This window comes from Dipteris shenzhenensis, chromosome 27, assembly GCF_047967505.1.
Source record: "Dipteris shenzhenensis isolate YYH24624 ecotype China chromosome 27, Dip_SZ_1.0, whole genome shotgun sequence".
In the NCBI taxonomy this organism is placed as follows: Eukaryota; Viridiplantae; Streptophyta; class Polypodiopsida; order Gleicheniales; family Dipteridaceae; genus Dipteris; species Dipteris shenzhenensis.
In genome coordinates this window covers 40,190,200-40,208,664 of record NC_141622.1, presented here as the reverse complement: position 1 = coordinate 40,208,664, position 18,465 = coordinate 40,190,200, and the positions used below count along the sequence as shown (strand labels likewise).

Genomic DNA, 18,465 nt, shown 5'->3' with positions numbered 1-18,465 from the left:
AGGTAGAGCCAAAAAGTGTCGGTGAGAGGGGGCATCCTTGCTTCACTCCGATTATGTTCTCAATCCATTCTGACTTGGACACTTACTATCCCTCTAATTAACTCATATAGACTCATCACCCACAAAATCATGACTCCTGCGATGTGCATCTCTTGGAGACAGCAATTCTTCATATCCTGTGAAAGGAGTTGGGCGGATTTTGTTGTCATTAGTTGATGGAGCTGATTTATGCCTTCCAAATGTTCAATATGTGCCAAGGATTAAGAAGAATATGTTATCTATGTCCTCTTCTGAGAAAAGAGGCTATGCTGTCACTTTTGAAGATAATAAGTGCATTGTTGGGGATAGAGAAAAGGACTATCAGATAGTCACTACAGGCAGTTTGAATCAAGGTTTGTACCAGCTGAACAAACATGACAGCAGTATGTCTAATGTACGTGTGGAAACAGTTACCACAGAAATGAAACGTGCAGAATTATGGCATGCAAGATATGGCCGTGTGAACTATGAAAGTTTGCAGTTATTGCAGAGGCATGGGATGGTACAGGATGTGCCTTCTTTGGAGACTCCTCGTAGACATGTCTGCGAAGGGTGCATATTGGAAAAAATGTACAGGCATGCCTTTCCTAGATATGGATCTATTAGAGGAGGAAATTACAGCTCATACATAGTGATGTGTGTGGTCCTATGAGGACATTACATGTATTTTGTTATCTGTATAGATGATTTTTCTAGATTTTCGTGGGTATATCTCATAAATTGGATGCCTTTTCATACTTCAAGTAGTTTGTTGTTATGCCTGAGAATGAGTTTGTGTGCAAAGTGCAGACTTTGAGAACGGACAGAGGGGGAATATATGTCAGATGCCTTCAAAGAATTCTTATGATTAGCGTACAGCCCCATATACTCCTCAGCAAGATCATGTTGCTGAGAGGAAGAAAAGGTCAACTTAATCGTAAAATTAGTAGCTCACCTTAATAGGAAATGGCACAGGAGGGATTCAGCTAGAGTTTGGTCAGTCAGATTTGAGAGGATATGGAGAAAATCTAGTCATGAGAAACATGCTTGCCTAATGTGGCTAATCGTACATGAGGCGGTATGGACAGCAAGCAGAGCTAGAATGGTTGGGCAGGGGGGTGGGAGATGAAATATATGCCACAGGATGCAGGAAGATATCCCCCACCTTTATGAATGGTGCACAATCTATCAGTGTCTCGAGTTTGATCAGGAGTTATATCGTCCCAGTTTCTTTTAACTATGCCTTGTTGGGAGTGTGGGGGTTAAAGGTCATTGTGCCTTTACCCCGGTTATGTACAATACTCAAACACATATATAAATGAATGAAAAAAGAAGATTAGGGTGGTTCTGCACCCACCAAAACTTGTGTGGCTCTCTCTCTCTCTCTCTCTCTCTCTCTCCTTCTTCCGTTCTTGCTTCCATTGAGAGCACTCTCAACTGGTATCAGAGCCCGAGTGATCTAGCTGAGCGTGCATGAATGCTTGGAAGCTCAGTAGCTCTGTGGGAGGAAGGAGAAGCTTTGTGGGAAGCTTTGTGGGTGACTTTACTTGCATCCGAGTGTGTAGAGACCTTGGAGGAACCTTTGGAAAAGTCACTTTGGCTTTGCAAAGTGGTTTGAGAGCCTGTTAAGTGGTTTCAAAGAAAAAGTCGTTTTTTGAGCTTTTCCCTGTTCCGTTCGATGACAGAGACTCCATATTGACTTGTAGAGGCAACTATTGCTTGCTTTTGGTGTCCACTTCTTCAGGAGCTTGGAAACACCTTTATTCTTGAATCTGGGATCATTTCATTGGATTTCTGACTCACTGTGTCAGTTCCTGCGTTTTTTGCCCGGGTGTTAGAACTCAAGTTTGGAGCAACCATTTGCAGATCTGTCAGTTCCAGTGAACTCAGGAGGTCCTAAAACTTCTATGTTGCTCATCATTCGCACTCCGGTGGAGTTTACAAACAGCTCTGTTTCCAAAAACGTTTTTCAGTCCGTGTGTTGGACCCAGTGATTGAGACCACGGTTTCCAAAACCGTCTCTCCCATTGCGTTCCGGGCGCCCAAAAACCCCTACCTGTCAGTTCTTGCGCAATTCGGTGGAGGATTAGTTATAGATCTCTGTGTATTCGATTTCGTCTCTCTGTTATGCATTTTTCATTCTAAGGTTTTGAAACCTTAGATTTATGCCACATGGCAGTGGATAAGTGTTGACTCCCATTTCTCACTCATCGGTTGGGATTTTGGAGTTCTGGCAGAAGAGAGATATTTGCAGATTTTCTTGCCGAGTCCGATTATGCAATGGCGCCCATGTTTTGAGGCATCTCAGGTTCTATTTTCAGTAGCGGTCATTACCGTGGGACTATCATTTCTTGAGCATACCTTATGCAGATCACTCTGGTTGCAGTTTGAGCAGTGTGCGCTCATTCGTGGTATGCATTGGGTTACAGTGGATGATTTATAGGCCATTTGGATACATTGCGGTCCTTGTTGGATGTGCTGATAGGCCCAAATTGCCTTGTGGGATGCTATTTTTTATGGACGCTTTGCACATGGATGCTATTTTATGCTGAGGGACAGCTTTGACACATTGTAGGTGATGCACTGATAGTGCTATGCTCTCTTGGATGAGATATTATTGATGCATATGCCAGTGGACAGTGTTTATGCTTGAGTCATTTGACACTTATTGGCATTTTCTTTTGGGCTAGATTTGCTCATATGGATGCATAGTATATGCACATGAGTCAGATGCATCTTTTGATGCTTTGAGCTTTGAATTTTGGTGATATTTCACTCTATTGTGGCATACACATGTGGGTGCACCTGGTATTTGGTGTGATTCTCTCTTGAGGCACTAGCATTTGGGATTTTGTTTCATTTGGATCATGGCATCCTCTTCCATGTCTGAAAAGGAGTTTTTCAGCATTAAAAAGTTTGATGGGACAAACTTTTAAGTGTGGGACTTTGTATCCCTTACATGTATCAGGGGTATTTGATCATGTTGTTGCAATAACCGAGCAACCAAGCACTTCTTTGTGGCATTGTAGGTTGGGGCACATGAGCTAGAATGGAATGAAACTCTTATGCCGTTTGGGTTATGTACCGCATTTGAGTTTCTCTGATTTTGAATTTTGTGAGCACTGTCTCTATGGGAAGCAGACTAAATCAGCCCATAAAAGAAGGGGAAAGAAAGAGTTTGAAAAGCTTGATTTGGTGCATTCAGATGTATGCGGTCCCATGCCTACACGGTCATTAGGCGGGACTGAATACTATGTGACATTCATTGATGATGCAACACGGAAAGTGTGGGCTTATGCTATAGCTCGGAAGAGTGATGTGTTCCAGGTATTTCAGAAATGGCTGGCCTTGGTTGAGAATCAATCAGGTAGAATGCTTAAATGCCTACGGACTGACAATGGTGGAGAGTATCTCTCTCATGACTTTCAGCATTTCTGTGATACACGTGGGATTAAGAGGGAGCTCACATCCCCTCGTACTCCAGAGCAAAATCCAGTTGCAGAAAAGATGAACCGTACCATTCAAGAAAGAATGCAATGCATGCTTTCCAATGCAAGTCTTTCTGGTGGTTTTTGGGCTGAGGCAATGAAGACTGCAGTGCATGTGATCAATAGATCACCTAGTAAGAGTTTGGATGGTGGTATTCCTGAAGAGGCATGGAGTGGCAAGAAGCCCTCTTACTCTCATTTGCGTATATTTGGGTGTGAGGCATATGCACATGTGCCAAAAGAGCTTCGAAAGAAGCTAGATCCTAAGTCTAGGAAATGCATCTTTCTGGGTTATGGTGAAAGTGGAGAGATGGGCTATCGTCTCTGGGATCCAGAAGCAAAGAAGATCATACGCAGCCATGATGTGGTCTTCAATGAGAAGAAGATGCATAAGGCACCCATGAGGAATGTGGAAATGAGGAGAATCACTTTCCAGGATGTGAATCCACCTGCATATGTTGATAAGCTGTCCATCTACCAAATGTACAAGAAATGGTACCACCAAGTACTCCCACAGGTATACAATCAAGGGTAGATGATGGATCATCTATTGGTGGAAATGATGAGCCAAATGTGGCTGATATGCAGGTGGGACAGCAAGCTGAAATGCCATTGAGAAGATCATCTACAGTGTCTAGACCGCCTGATAGGTTTGTTCCAGGGGTAGACTATGTGATGCTTACTGATTGCGGGGAGCCTTCTTGCTACAGAGAAGCTATGATGCGTGAGGATCAACGCAAGTGGGAGTATGCTATGCAATCAGAGATGAGTTCACTTATGAAGAATAAGACTTGGGACTTGGTTTCTTTGCCACATGGAAAGAAAGCATTGCCATGTAAATGGGTCTACAAAATGAAGGTCACAGGTGATGATGTGCCTAGGTACAAGGCCCGTTTGGTTGCTAAAGGGTTCAAGCAAGAGAAGGGTGTGGACTTTGATGAGATATTCTCTCCGGTTGTGAAGATGACCACACTTAGATGCATGCTTGGACTAGTGGCAGTAGAGGATATGGAGCTTATGCAAATGGATGTCAAGACAGCTTTCTTGCATGGGGATTTGCATGAGGAAATTTACATGGTGCAGCCAGAAGGCTTTGAAGAACAGGGCAAAGAGCATTTAGTTTGCAAGCTAAAGAAGAGTCTCTATGGTCTTAAGCAAGCGCCTAGAGGATGGTATCAGAAGTTTGATGCTTTCATTCGGTCCCAAGATTTTAGGAGGAGTGAAATTGACCACTGCCTCTACACTAAAAGGGCTAAGGATAATAGCCTGATAATCTTGGCACTATATGTGGATGATATGCTATTGGCTAGCAAGAATACTTATGAGCTAGATGCATTAAAGGCCAAGTTGCATGAGGCCTTTGATATGAAGGATTTGGGACTTGCAGGTCATATTCTTGGTATGCGCATCACGCGTGATCGGAGTAGGAAACTCCTTTGGCTTTCACAAAAAGAGTATGTTACAAAAGTATTGCAGCGTTTCAATATGGAGGGGGGGAAGGCAGTGAGTACTCCATTGCCTCCATATGTGAAACTGAGTCATACAGATAGTCCCAAATCAGATGAGGAAAGGGCCATGATGGCCAAGGTTGAGTATGTTGCTTTGTCTACCACAGAGGCTGAGTATGTTGCAGCCACAGAGGGTTGCAAGGAGGCTATATGGCTTGATCGGCTAGTGGGAGATTTGGGGATTCATACAGGTGTACCGACATTGCATAGTGATTCCATGAGTGCTATTCAGCTAGCACGGAATCCGGTCTTTCATGCAAAGACCAAAGACATTGAGGTCAGGTACTATTTCATCAGGGAGGTACTTGAGGACAAGTGCATAGAGCTTGTCAAGGTTCTTACAGATGATAACCCTGCAGATATGCTGACGGAGAGTCTACCTAGTCAGCGGTTTGAGTATTGTCGTGTATTGATGGGCATTGGATAGTATGCTCACTGGTTGTTCTCCCTTAAAGGCACATTGTCCTTTAAGTGGGAGGTTGTGGGGGTTAAAGGTCATTGTGCCTTTACCCCGGTTATGTACAATACTCAAACACATATATAAATGAATGAAAAAAGAAGATTAGGGTGGTTCTGCACCCACCAAAACTTGTGTGGCTCTCTCTCTCTCTCTCTCTCCTTCTTCCGTTCTTGCTTCCATTGAGAGCACTCTCAGGGAGACATACCCACCAGAATCCAAGAGAATTGGACAGTAATAAGGAGTTTGGCACTATGGGATATTTAGATTCAAAGATCGACAAAGTCACACTTACCAAGGGGAGCCAATGGAGATTGTGCAGTCCTACAATTACCTAGGGGCCGCCTTCATGGAACTAATTTTCACAATGATTCATGCAACCAAGGCATGGCGTACACAAGGTCAGGGAGCTCTGGCTTGACTACAGCGACGTGTTCCAAAACACTTTCACAACCCCCCAACGAAGGGATGGCTATTTGATACACTACTGAGGCCGAGAGCCATGCATGCAACACCCTTTTGGGGAGTGATCTCTCAACGCGGCTGGTTGGAGGAGATTGAAAAAATTACAGGTGATTATGGGATCTCATATGATTCGGAGTAAGCCATCAGCCCCTCATCATATAGCACATGCGGAATTCGCCATGACACCACTCCAAATTGATGCTATCTTTCAGACAGGACATACCTCCACAAGGGTTAGGGTTTAGGGTTGAGAGACAGCAAAACGTCACACATTTCTACACATCCGAGTCAGCCCCACGACATAGTAGAGTGGAGGAGGAGAAGCTAGCTAATAAGAGGGTAGGTTGGACCAGTGGGGAGAGACAACATGGAGGTGTGGAACCAGACCACACATGGTGCAAGGTTGACCAGAGCAAGTCCAACCTATCTTCTTCTCTACTCAGAGGGTACCGTAGGAGTCGAGGAGTCACGCTTGATATGGCCCGCTGAATACAAAGCCCTTCCCCCCCCCCCCCTCTTGCCTTCCCACTGCAGCAAGAGACGACCCGGCAAAGACAGAATGAGATATCTTCACATCTCACCAGAGGGCTGCCATGGCACTAGGATCATAGATGATAGTCGATCACATCTCCTGCTATCTCAGATTTCTGAATTTTGGGTTTTGAGTACTAGTTCTTGTGTTTCTTAGTACAGCACTTAGGAAGGGCCTTAGCGAGCCCTTGCCTCAGCCCACAGTGGCTAGTATGGGTTCCCTTACAATTGTACTTTGTCTCATAGGCCCGTGAGGCCTCCCAAAGACATTAATACATCAGATATCTGATAGATATATATAATTTTCCATTGTAAAGCACTACCAATGTTGTTGCATGCTCAACCCAAGAAGCATGTTAAACGATTTAGGGAAAATTTGAAGGACTACCAAAAATTCATACAGGTTCTAGGTGTTTAAGATAATAACGAGGAGACTTTTTGGCTTCAGAGAACACTACAAAATGTTATTCCACGAAATGCAAAATGCTTACTTCTTGAAATGTATTATATAAAATAATCTACTCAAATCTGTACAATTACGAGAGTCGGATGCAAGCAATCAAAGACCTTTACCTTGAGTGATGTTAGAAAAAAGTCACTGACGTGGCATGTAACATTGTGCTCTGTGAATCTTTAGAAATACCACAATCGTACACCACATAAGAACATAATGGGAGCACATAGACCCCCCCTCTCAAAACTGAAGTTCAATAAATACAATTGCAGATTCATTTAAATTTCATAGAAAGCCATCCTTCACTGTCAACTATGAAGGTGAAGTACAACAGCATATATCAATGAATGCAGCTTACAGCACTTGTAGTTTGATACCTTGATGCAAGAAACTAGCTTTGAGGAGTCCTTGAGCAAAATCCCTTGTTCTTTCCACCCATGCCCTACTGCACCATAAGAAAGTATGCAGGGTGATGGAAGCACTCGGTTCCCTGCTTGACTGCTCACTTCTTCCTATAATTGACCCAAATAAAGGTTCATTCTTTAAAAATGCTGGAAACCTCTAGGAACGGTCAACAAGATTTCTAAAATAATTCAGAGTACCAACTGACCACTTTTGTAACAACACAGTATGAAGGCAACAAAGAGTTGAGACATAAATTCCTCACCTTGGCCACTCCACATACAAGCAGAGTTTGTTGCGAAGGAACGATATCCATAGAGCAAGCATAATGGCGTGCCATGTCCAGTGTCTCCACCATCTGCCTTGAATGCAGAAACTTGTTAAGAGTTGAATGGCTGGAAATGAGCTTTATCCATGCAAAGCACCCATCTTGGTGCTCAAAGCAACCTTCAAATAGAACAGGGTTGCACAACATTCAAATCAGAAACCATTTTTCTTGTTCATGTACCTGGCCATCACTTGTCCACACAATCAGAGTGCCATCCTTCCCGCTGCTCACTAGCTGATTGTGTTTTTCGTCTGTACAGTGAATTTACGAAGTGATCACCCTGCCCCCAACACACACACACACACACCCACACACCCAAAAAAGTACAAGCAGAGCTTTCCTGATCCTGGCATCAATCTGGCAGAATCAAGTGTAGACAGCTGGAAACTATGTCGCATACAATAAACGGATTTCCCAATTAGTGAGCAACAATTTTTATTCTTTTTTTAAGGAGGCCCCTATCCATACAAACTAGGATATGATTGATTCTGGGCACATTCCAAAGTAGACACCCACCTGTAGAGATTTTTCCAGACATTCTAGTGGAAAAACTATGGCAACAGCAGTTTCTGATACCCCCTCCTGTGATATTTCCTCCATCTCTATTCAGTGCTGCCTGACTACCCCTAAGTTCTCCTCAGTATTCCTGAATCCTCTCTCCTGCACAATCTTCCTCGCGCCAGCCCTAGAAATGGACAGAACCTGATAGCAGACAGTTCACAGTATGTAAAGAAGGCAGCATGTTTTGCTAGCCACATCTGGGTATTAGGGTTAAGCAGGAGATAATGTCAGGTGGACACAGTAGCCACAAAACACACACAATATGTCTTGGAGATAACCAACCCTTTCTCAATGCCTAGTGGCGCTGACCGACTAGAACAAATTCATAACCTGCTTCTTACAGAAGCAATGCATCTTTAAAGACTTTGCAAAGCACCGTTAAGAAAACCTTTGCAATAAAAGTGTAAGAAAGATGCCCTTCAACGTAATGTTGATTTTAAGATATACTATTACCTATCGACCCCCCCAAAAAAAAAAAGACAAACAAACAAAAACAATTATTTGCTCCTCCATGTCTACCATCCATATTCATGCAGACAAGTCACAAGCCTGCACACAAACCATGTCTGTGTATACATCCTGTATTTACTTGCATATGTGACTGAGAATAAAAGATGCCCAGCAGAAAGGTACACATAATTGTAGCCTTCTTTTATTATCTGATGCTTGTGATTGTTATGAGAAAGGAGGCAATTCTCACCATATGCCATAGCAAATATGGTGTTTCTATGACCTCTATAAGACTCGATCGCATAGAGACCTGCAAAATGCAAGAAAACAAGGTTTGAATGTGCACTTCTACAAAGCGATCCGCAACCAATTATAGCATGCTGAACCACATAGGTTTGCAATGCCAAAGAGTACTCCTTGAACATCCAATCATTCTTTTTAAGAACGAGAATACAAGAAATTTTTGCTTGACAAATTTCTATTTCCTTCACAACTTGAGTTCCAGCTTAGATACATTGATGGATTAATGAACCTCAGGCTCTCTACAAATGTATTGAATATGACATGATCTAGACCTCATTAGAATCTACCTCAAAGATCTCAGGATCATAAGCTGCAAGCCACAAAAACAGTTAAACTAAAGAGACAATGCCATCACATTCATTTATACATCTAGATGAATCCAAGAACATAGTTTCAATCTCATGATAGTCACTCATAAGGTTGAAAACCTGCATCACACATAGCAAGGACTAGCTACTATGACATCCCCACTGGCGTCATCGGCACCCAACAATGGGTGTAGACCATAGTATAAACATGCTCTTACACATACAAATCCGCACACCCACACATACTTGAGTTTCCATTTATACAAAATCTTTGTACTGAGTTTCTGGCGGCACTCTGGAGGTAAAGGGCAGACTCAGCCATGGCAAAGGCTAGCACTAAAGGAGAAGGCTAATCAAAAAGTAGCCCAAAATCTCTTCATTCAAGCTACAACTGCTTGTGAAGACTAAACGATTTCATTTTAGTCTCTCCCAAACGAGCATCTAAATCTAGGGGCAACCACTTAAGATAGAAAGAATTATCACAATTCCAACAGCACGCCGCAACATGGACGAAAACTTCACAAGGTGAAATTTGCATGTCCACTAATACGACAAAATCATATATCTAGATGGATCCAGAAACATGCCCAAACTCATTCTCTAAAAACACAACATAGTGCAGTTTCAATCTCATGATAGTCACTCGTCGTAAGTTTGAGAACCATAAACTCCATCACGCATAGCAGGGACTTAGCTACTATGACATCCCCACTGACCCCATTAGCGCCCAACAATGGGTGTAGACCATAGTATAAACATGCTCTTACACATACAAATCCACACACCCTAAACCCACAAATTCATTCATTGTTTTATAACAAGTAGACATGGCAACATCTTTTTAAGCTTGGGTTGGATTCTACATGACCTAGGTTTATTATAAGAGCAGTAAAAGGTAACTTTACTACAGAAGCGATAGGTGGCCCTATCTAGCTAGAGAAGAAGGAAACTCAATGGAAGCGTAATGAAAAAAGAGAGCTTTATTCATGAATAGAGGTTGCCTTAACTACGCAAGTGATACAATGCATGTGCCCAAGAGAGAGCATCTCCAGATCCACTGATTTCTCAATCAAGTCCATGATTCTCTTAATCACACCCACTAGAACCTTTTACCACCTAACCTAGTCACACCAACCACACACACACTTTTTTTTTTAGTGAAATCTTTTATTTCTGTGTGGGAAACCCCAAAAAGAGGTAAAAACCCACCAATAAGTACAAAGGAAAAATTTACAAGTAAAGCCTCAGAGCAAAAGTCATGAGGCAGCCAAGTAAGAAGTTACAAGATTAAACTGGAGGAGGATCAAACACAACATCCTCCACTTTCAGATTGTTGCTTTGTAATCAATATCTACCAAACTGGATTCTGGTAGATTTGTAAGAGTAGTCACAATGGCCATACTCATCAAGTAGACTCTTAAGCAATATAGCAATCACAATATAATAATCAAGGTTAAATTTGATGCTTGCTAGTTGAGTCAATATATCTTTCATGGAGTTTAGATGAGAGGATAGTGACTCTTCCTTGTCGAGCTTCAAGTCAAAGAACTTAATGAGTAGACTATACTTGGAACATTTCCCCTGTGCTCCAAAGACAGTCTCAAGGTGCTTTCATGCAGCATGTGCAATTTCACATCCATCAATGTGATGATTGAAGGAATCACTCAAGCCTAGTGCAAATATAGCCAATGCCTTTTCATCTCTAGGTAACCACTGATGGCACTAGGGGTGGAGTTTGCATATTAGTATCATCCAAATGGCTTCTGCTATCATTTAGGAGGGTATACTAGTTGAGAGCAAGGTCGTTTATATTATCATATAGGTTGAGAATGCATTGTTGGTTTTCTCAATGTGTATGCTCCCACTTCACCAAGGCTTACATGCACTTTTTGGTAGCATCTTAGAGAGTCTCTAGCTCAGGATGCCACTTGGATTTTGGAGGAGATTTCAACATGGTTGAATTCTCTAAAGACAAGATTGGCTAAAGAAAGGATGTCACGCTTGGTCAGCATCTCAATCGAATGAAGACCATCCTGCGACAATTCGATGATCTTGGTATACAAGTGGAAGATGACGACTCAAAAGCTGCATGTTGTCTAGCCTCCCTCCAGTCCATGATGAGATCGTTAAAATACTTCGGGTAAATGCTAGCATAAGCCTGGAAGAGATGATTGCCACCCTATTGGATGATGAGCGACGTCATAACTTTGAAATCAACGAAGAACGAGTGTTCGTAGCGACCAACAAGAGGAAGGGAGGAATGAAACCCATGCATTGTGCCTACTCCAATCGACCAGGGCACAAAAAGGACTCTTGTTTCAAAAAAAGAGACGACTTAGCATCCAAGGAAAAAGTTAAGCTTGAATCTGCTCATGCTGTGGAAAATTTTGCAAGTCTTTGCTTGTCAGAAGGTCTGAGTGAGGTCCCTGACGACGGATGGGCCTTCTAAGGTAGTGCAACAATCGGCTCAACGTAAGCGCCATCGAATTGCTCTGCAATCTCTCGTGTTGGCTGTATGGTTACATTTTCTTTTGTGAACCAGAGTATTTTTGGGGGGTTTTGCCTCTCTCGGTTCTTTACCCTGTTCGATTTGAGGGGGGTGTTGGAGGCGGCAAATCTCACGTGTGGTGTTATGCATGGCCACAACGTGGTGATTCCAGATAGCTACATGGAGTTGGATATTAGGTCAAGAAGTCTGTGATTCTTACTCACTCTCACGACTTGCATGGGACCATTCTCTCCTGAAATATTGCTGCAAACTAGCTCGACTCAGCTGCTCTATGATTCTCTCCTAGAATCTCTTGGTTGGTAGCAGACTCTTTGGATCTACTCCAACGACACAAGCTAAACAATCGCTCGTTGCCAAAGGTGGTTTTGTAGTCAATGCATTCATAGTTCTCTTCCTAAATCTCATATGCATATCTTGTAATTCACTCTTATCCTCCCAAGAAGCCTGGTCGGGATGAGGAGGATCGCCTATTGAGTCTTCGTCTTGAGCATGTACTAGTTTAGGGGTTTTCTACACATACAATAATAAAACTCTAGTTATATTTCATGTTCTGAAATCTTCTTGTTTTCCTAGTGTAAACGCTTGCAAGTAGGTTTAGCTTTAGTTCTAAAATTCTTCAGGGATATCTGATTGTATGGCAAAACTTCCATATGAATGTACGGACAAATTGCAGGCTGTAGCATAAGACTTCCGTTCAGGCATACAATCGTCTACATGGTTGTACGGAAAAATGCTTTTCCAAAACCTGTCGGATGGAGGTGCAACACAGGTAGAAATGCACGTTGTACGAAGAGTTGACGAAATGCGAGAGCAGTGAGCAGGTACATACATACAGTCATACGACGCTTCACTGTAGAGTGCGACATACGGATGGAAAGCTACTTGACGCAACAAAGCATCAGATGAAAGCTCGAAGCTACAAATTGAATTGAAGCTTGCTAAAGGGTGCAGGCAAGGGGAGCAGGATGAATCAAATTGCTCTGACACCACTGTTGGGTGCTGGGAGCAATGCAGTGGAATGGAATGCAAGAGCAAAAAACAAGCTGAAGGAGAACAAAGAGCACTTGCACATGGATAATTAGAAAGTACATGATGATATGTGGACTAATCCTAGTCACTGTGGGCATCCCCACTGAGCAAACATGTGCAAAGAAACAATTAATTATCAAGTTGACCAAGGTCAACCCTCTTGATCATAATTAAGGGGCTTTGACCACAATCAAGGCGCCTTAATTATGGCCAAGTCTATCCAACTGAAGTTGGCACATCTTGGCCTAAGCCAAGTCTTATTGACCGAAGTCAATACTCTGACCAAAGTCAGCTCTGTGGTTCTTTGGTTAACCATAGTTAACACCTCTTGGCCTAAGCCAAGTCTTCCTAACCGGAGTTAGGATTACTTAATCCGAGGTAAGTGTCTTTGACCCAAGTCAATACTTTGACCAATTAGAGAACTTCTTGACCATAATTAAATAAACAATGAACTCTTTAATTATGATCAAATAAAAGGTTAACTGGAACTTTGACTTAGAATATTTACAACTTGGTGATAGGAGGCTTCCACTATTGCAGCCTAGGTAATCATAAATGAGAGTGTGCCAAATGTGAGATTGCTTGTGGAGGAACCAGACTCTCTTCCATTAGAGCTATCGTGGAGAACCTTGAGTGGTAGAAAGCTCATGTAGTATATTGGGGTTACAAGTTTGCTAGGGCAGAGCCTTAGATGAAGAAAGTTTGGCTATCTGGCCAACTCATGCTCTTAGTTGATAGGTGCCACCCCTCCTCAAAGAGTTGAGCATAGAACTCGCTCAAAACCTTCAACCATCCTCACCCGACACCTAAGCAAGAACAAGACCCATTGGATATCCCACAAGACAAAGAGTGGATTCTCCCTCAGGCCTCGAAGAAAGGGAAATGTGTGGCTAAGAATGCTTCTTGGTGGGTTCGGGGGACCTATGGGCATAGACTCGCTTGACCTCAAGATGCAAACCTCCAAGACTTACAAGATTAGACCACAATGGAGGTGTAGTGGACCTAACCCTCCTCCATTAGACACACTCAAAACCTAGCTTGTTCAGGCTTTCTTGGATCGTTCTAGGTCAAGCTTGTGTAGATGTATCTAGACAATCTATTGATAGATATAGCTCAACCCTCCCAGAAGCCTTGTCAAAATAGAACCCCTAGGAATCCTCCCCCTCTTGCATTGCCTTTGAAAAACAGTCAAGAGGCTCCTCACATCTACTTTGCAAGTCTCTCTTGCATCCCCCCGACTTGGACACTTAGGCCTTCTCTCCCAGAGCCCGCACCAAGGGAACCCTCAGGCTCCCATCCATCCTCCTCTCCCTAGGTAGCCTCCTAGGGAGGGGCCCGCCTCCTAGGTAGCGTCTTAGGTAGGCTCCATCCTTTCCCTTCTCCCTAGGTAGCCTCCTTGACAAGGGTGGGCTTTCTTCCTTGTCTAATGAGTGGCTCCCCTCCTTCAGTGCTTGTTTCAGGAATCCCCTTAACTTTCATGTCTTTCACCAGGCCTCAATACCATTTTACGAGTCTCTTTTCAAGAGTTGAAGGTGGAGTGAAGCAAGTTTCCATTATTAAGTCACACATAGAAAATCTTCATTGTCGGAGTATTTATACTTAACTAGTAGGGGACCCATGCGTTGCTACGGCACACCATGATTGTATATATCCATGTCTACGTATATACAGAGTTTTATATGCCAACATTGCTATGAATGTCTACCATTATTACACATGGATGTGATGATCTTTGGAGCATGGTTATGTGTTTGAAAAATAGTTTCTATACACCACTTTGACCCTCCAATACACTCAACATTACACTCAACATTACGACTGTCGACATTAATTAACATTTTCACAAAATGTTAGGACATAGTAAAAAATCAGGTTTGACTTCTTCAATTTAGATTATGCTTTAATTAATATATGCAGTTTCAATGCCTTTGCAATCCGAAGTCTTCAGTACACTGTTTTCTAATCTTTTACAATATAGGTTTAGCATTAGGCGAGGGACTCAATGGATGGATCCTACAAAAGTAGATTCCTTAAGGACTACAAGAGAATTAAGGTGGCAACATGCAAGGGACAGACACGCAACTAGATATGTAAATCATGATATATGTAGGTCACGTGAGGACCATGCTATTGCAGAGAATGCCACAAAATGCATATATAGCATGGTATGCAGTAAGGTGGTCGATTCGAATGATTGCATGGCTTCTATGTTGGGCTGCCATGGACAAGCTCTTAGAGAGAAGTCCAATCTACCAGATTGTGAGAATGTACGTGGTAATGTGGCACGTTCAAGTGGATTGACAGGAGATATATTGGACTCTAGTGGAGAGACTCGTAGGGACGCATACAATTGGGAAGATGGTACAAGTGGAAGCACTTTGTATCATGCTTCCAATGTTCCATTTGCAAATGGAATTATTAATGTGTATGAGAATGTGGTCAGTACAAGGGTTATGTCGGGATTGTCAAAATCAACATGTTAATTGGGATGTAAGCAATTTGTGACATTATGGTTACTCAACCAATGAAAGAGATTATATCACATCTAGGTGAGTACAAGTGTTACTTTTTTGGCTGTACAAAGTTGATCATGCTAAACTTCATGTCCGGATTTCAGTTTTTGAAAGGATACGTGCTGTGAACTTGCAGCTTTAAGCTTTTCGAATTTCTTTAGCATCGTTAGATTAACACAAATGGGAAGACCCTACTACTGATGTTTACAACGAAACTTTTACCAAAATGTCCTACTTATGTTTATGTACCGCGGTGTGATAGACCAAGGGTAAGGGACAGGGTCCTTGTTGAAAGTAGGATGAGGAAGCCCACAACTTATACTCATGTATACCGGCTTGCTCTCCCTCAAAGGCAGTAGAATAGCGCCTTCCGTAAGCTTGTGGCCACTATCAAGGTCTTGCACCACCACTTTTATCGCAAATTAACATGAGTACAATAGGTTAATTGGGATTTGCAAATGAATTGGAAATAAGTGGGGTTAATCGGGCAAGGGATGTGAATTAGAGTGAAAACTGCATGGGGGATTAGAGTAGTAAATACACTCCATATTCAAGAGGGATACTTCTAGGAGGCACATAGTATCCTCATCATTCACAATAGAGAAAATATCATTGAAACATATCATCCCAAGTTAAAATGAAGTAAAATTCCAATGAAGTAAGGCATTGCAAAGGTAGCAACTCAAATATTTATATTCTTGTGATGGAGAGAGGCATTTGAAGGAACCAAGCAATAATGATTGAAGGCGAAACAAACTCCAACTTAGACCCGAAAGCCTGAATGAATTAGGAGCAAATTCTGAAGCCATATATGTTGTCTTTGGTCGTGTGACATGCTCCAATGTATGTGGCCTTTGTAGAGGAAAGAGCAAGACATTTGTCCGGAGCTTGATTATGCGATCGCTCCTGCAGCCAAGATATAAACACACCATGAACATGAACTGGGCAGCTCATTATCATCCTTGGTTTTTATCATGGCCCCACCTTCAATGCAGATCTGTCCAAGGGGGGGCTATTGTGCTGCTGCCCACGAATGGGGCTGCATATGGGCGGGTTAATAGTAGTAGTAACTTTATACACAGCACAATGGATTGGCAATGGAGCTGGGGCAGAGCCCAGCAGTAGGTGCTAGCAAAAGGGGCTTATATAGGCTCCAAAGGCTGCTTGGTCGGCCAGGCATCACATAGGCCCCAAAGGCAATCTGGTCATTCATTTGTGGGGTCGGCCAGCAGTGGTGTAGGGGTTGGCCACCCCAGACTGGTCGTCATGTCTACAGACTAAATCGGTCTACTTGATCAGAAAAGGCAGATCTGGCCGTTCATTTGTGGGGTCAGCCAGCAGTGGTGTAGGGGTTGTCTGCCCCACAGACTGGTCAGCATGTCCACAGACTAAATCAGTCTGATTGACCAGAAAAGAGGGCCTCCGACCCTTGGGGGGCAGAAGTACCAGCACTTCAGGCATATTTTGGGCACCCAGAGTGCAACAAATAGACATCTGCAGAGCAGTCAAGGAATAGATCCAGCTTCCCTTAGAGCTTGGTGTAGAGCTCATCTGAGGAGCATAACACCTAGACGAGGAGGGGCGCTCCTCCCTAAGCCATTAAAGACCTCCAATATTTACAGTGGAGAGGGATGGCGGGTTGCAGAGCAAGGAGGGAGGCAGGAGTAGGGAGTGGGAGGATTATCTGCAAAATTAAACATTTACGGAGGGAGAGATTAAGTTTTTAAAGGAGAGTTTGACATTTTTGAAAATCTCTACGCATTAAAATTTAAGAGTTTGACATTTTTACGGCTCAAGCCTTATGTGCCCACATAAGGCGTGCACTACACATGTGGGATCTACATTTGTAATTTTTTATCAAATCTATACAAAAAATAAGAGTTTTCAAAAGTTGTCTTCACATTTTCATTTTGTAATCAAATCAAAACCCAAAAATGAGGGTTTTTTAAAAAAACATAGATTTTGAATGTTTTTTCAATTTGATGACAAAAAACATATTTTCACATTTGATTTTTTTTCCATTTTTATACCAAAAAATGGGGGTTTTCAAAACATGTCTTGCTATTTTGATTTTTCTATCAAATTAATACCAACAGCCTTTGAAACATCTCATTCGGCACATGGGTACTGGCCCATGTTGAGAGGGGGTGTTCTATAAATGATCACTAGCCAAATTGTGTGCCCCCATATGGGGAGAACAACGGGTTATAGACCAGGGTAGATAGACTTACCAAGGAGAGCGGGCTAGTGCACAATGTCAAAACCTGTCTAGAGATGCATCTGGAGCACTACTGGCTGCAGGGCAGGGGCAGCACATCAGGGAATGTGTTGCAGCATGGAAGTAGCCCAATAGAGCACTGACAAGCCCTATTTTATAGGCCTGGCAGTAGGACAGCAGCAGGAGCTGGTTGGAGGCAGCTGCAGGACTATCGAAGTCAGCATCAGCTCTAGTCGGGGCAGGCAGCAGAGGGTCGGGCTGTTTGCCTACAGGGTCAGCTAGTTTTTTTGGGGGCTGTTCTAGCCCCTCCTCCCCTATATAAAACAGGGGGGTGAGGGGCGTTGTTGGGCATGTGTTTCACACTCAATCACATTGGAGCCGTTCAAATAGCAGACTGAGGTGTGTTTGAGCACCTACCTCCCTGTAGATCTCAGCACTGCAATCATCCTTGATCGCTCTTAAGACTAAGGACCGGGTTAACTAGCGTTAAGACTCAATCTCCCTATAACTCGCATTAAGGGAAGATTCAAGGTAGTCTCTCAAGCTCCACTAAATATAGCCGTAGACTCAATGAGGCTCTATAAGTGGATTGACTTAATATTTGGCTATCGCTTGTATATAGTAGATATATATAATTGCGGTGCCTCGACTCCTCAATAATAGCATGTATAGTTAGAATTCCGCATGACATTTCAGGGTGTGTCATGTTAATGTGGATGCCATGGCTTCCTATCGGTTGCTCTAACTCAACAGGGTTACCCTAGAGCTCATCTTGGGGGTGACTTTTCTGGGTCTATGGTTGGCAAGTGAGTGCGACACCCGTTGTCTAACCAGCATGTGAATTCTAGCAGGAATCTATCAGGAGTGGTTGGAGCATATAGAGATTTAACACATCAAAAGTAGGAAAACCAAGCATTAACTTC

The 18,465-nt window shown here is 42.9% G+C and overlaps 1 protein-coding gene across 5 annotated transcripts in view; it reads right to left on the bottom strand.

The window, feature by feature from the left end:
- Positions 1-18,465, bottom strand: part of LOC147884296 (nuclear distribution protein PAC1-like) — a 93,161-nt gene that overhangs the window by 19,084 nt on the left and 55,612 nt on the right. For 4 of the 5 annotated variants that reach the window (XR_015543692.1, XM_087399002.1, XM_087399001.1 and 1 more), the window contains 4 exons: positions 8,913-8,972; positions 7,832-7,902; positions 7,589-7,681; positions 7,299-7,433 (listed from right to left, as the gene is read on the bottom strand). Coding sequence is in view for 4 of the 5 variants with exons in the window: in XM_087399002.1 (XP_087255128.1) it covers positions 7,299-7,433; positions 7,589-7,681; positions 7,832-7,902; positions 8,913-8,972 (359 nt within the window). In the remaining variant the exon portion in view is untranslated. Of the gene's footprint in view, positions 1-7,298; positions 7,434-7,588; positions 7,686-7,831; positions 7,903-8,912; positions 8,973-18,465 lie in introns of all 5 variants that reach the window. The other variant, XM_087399003.1, reaches the window with a different exon arrangement.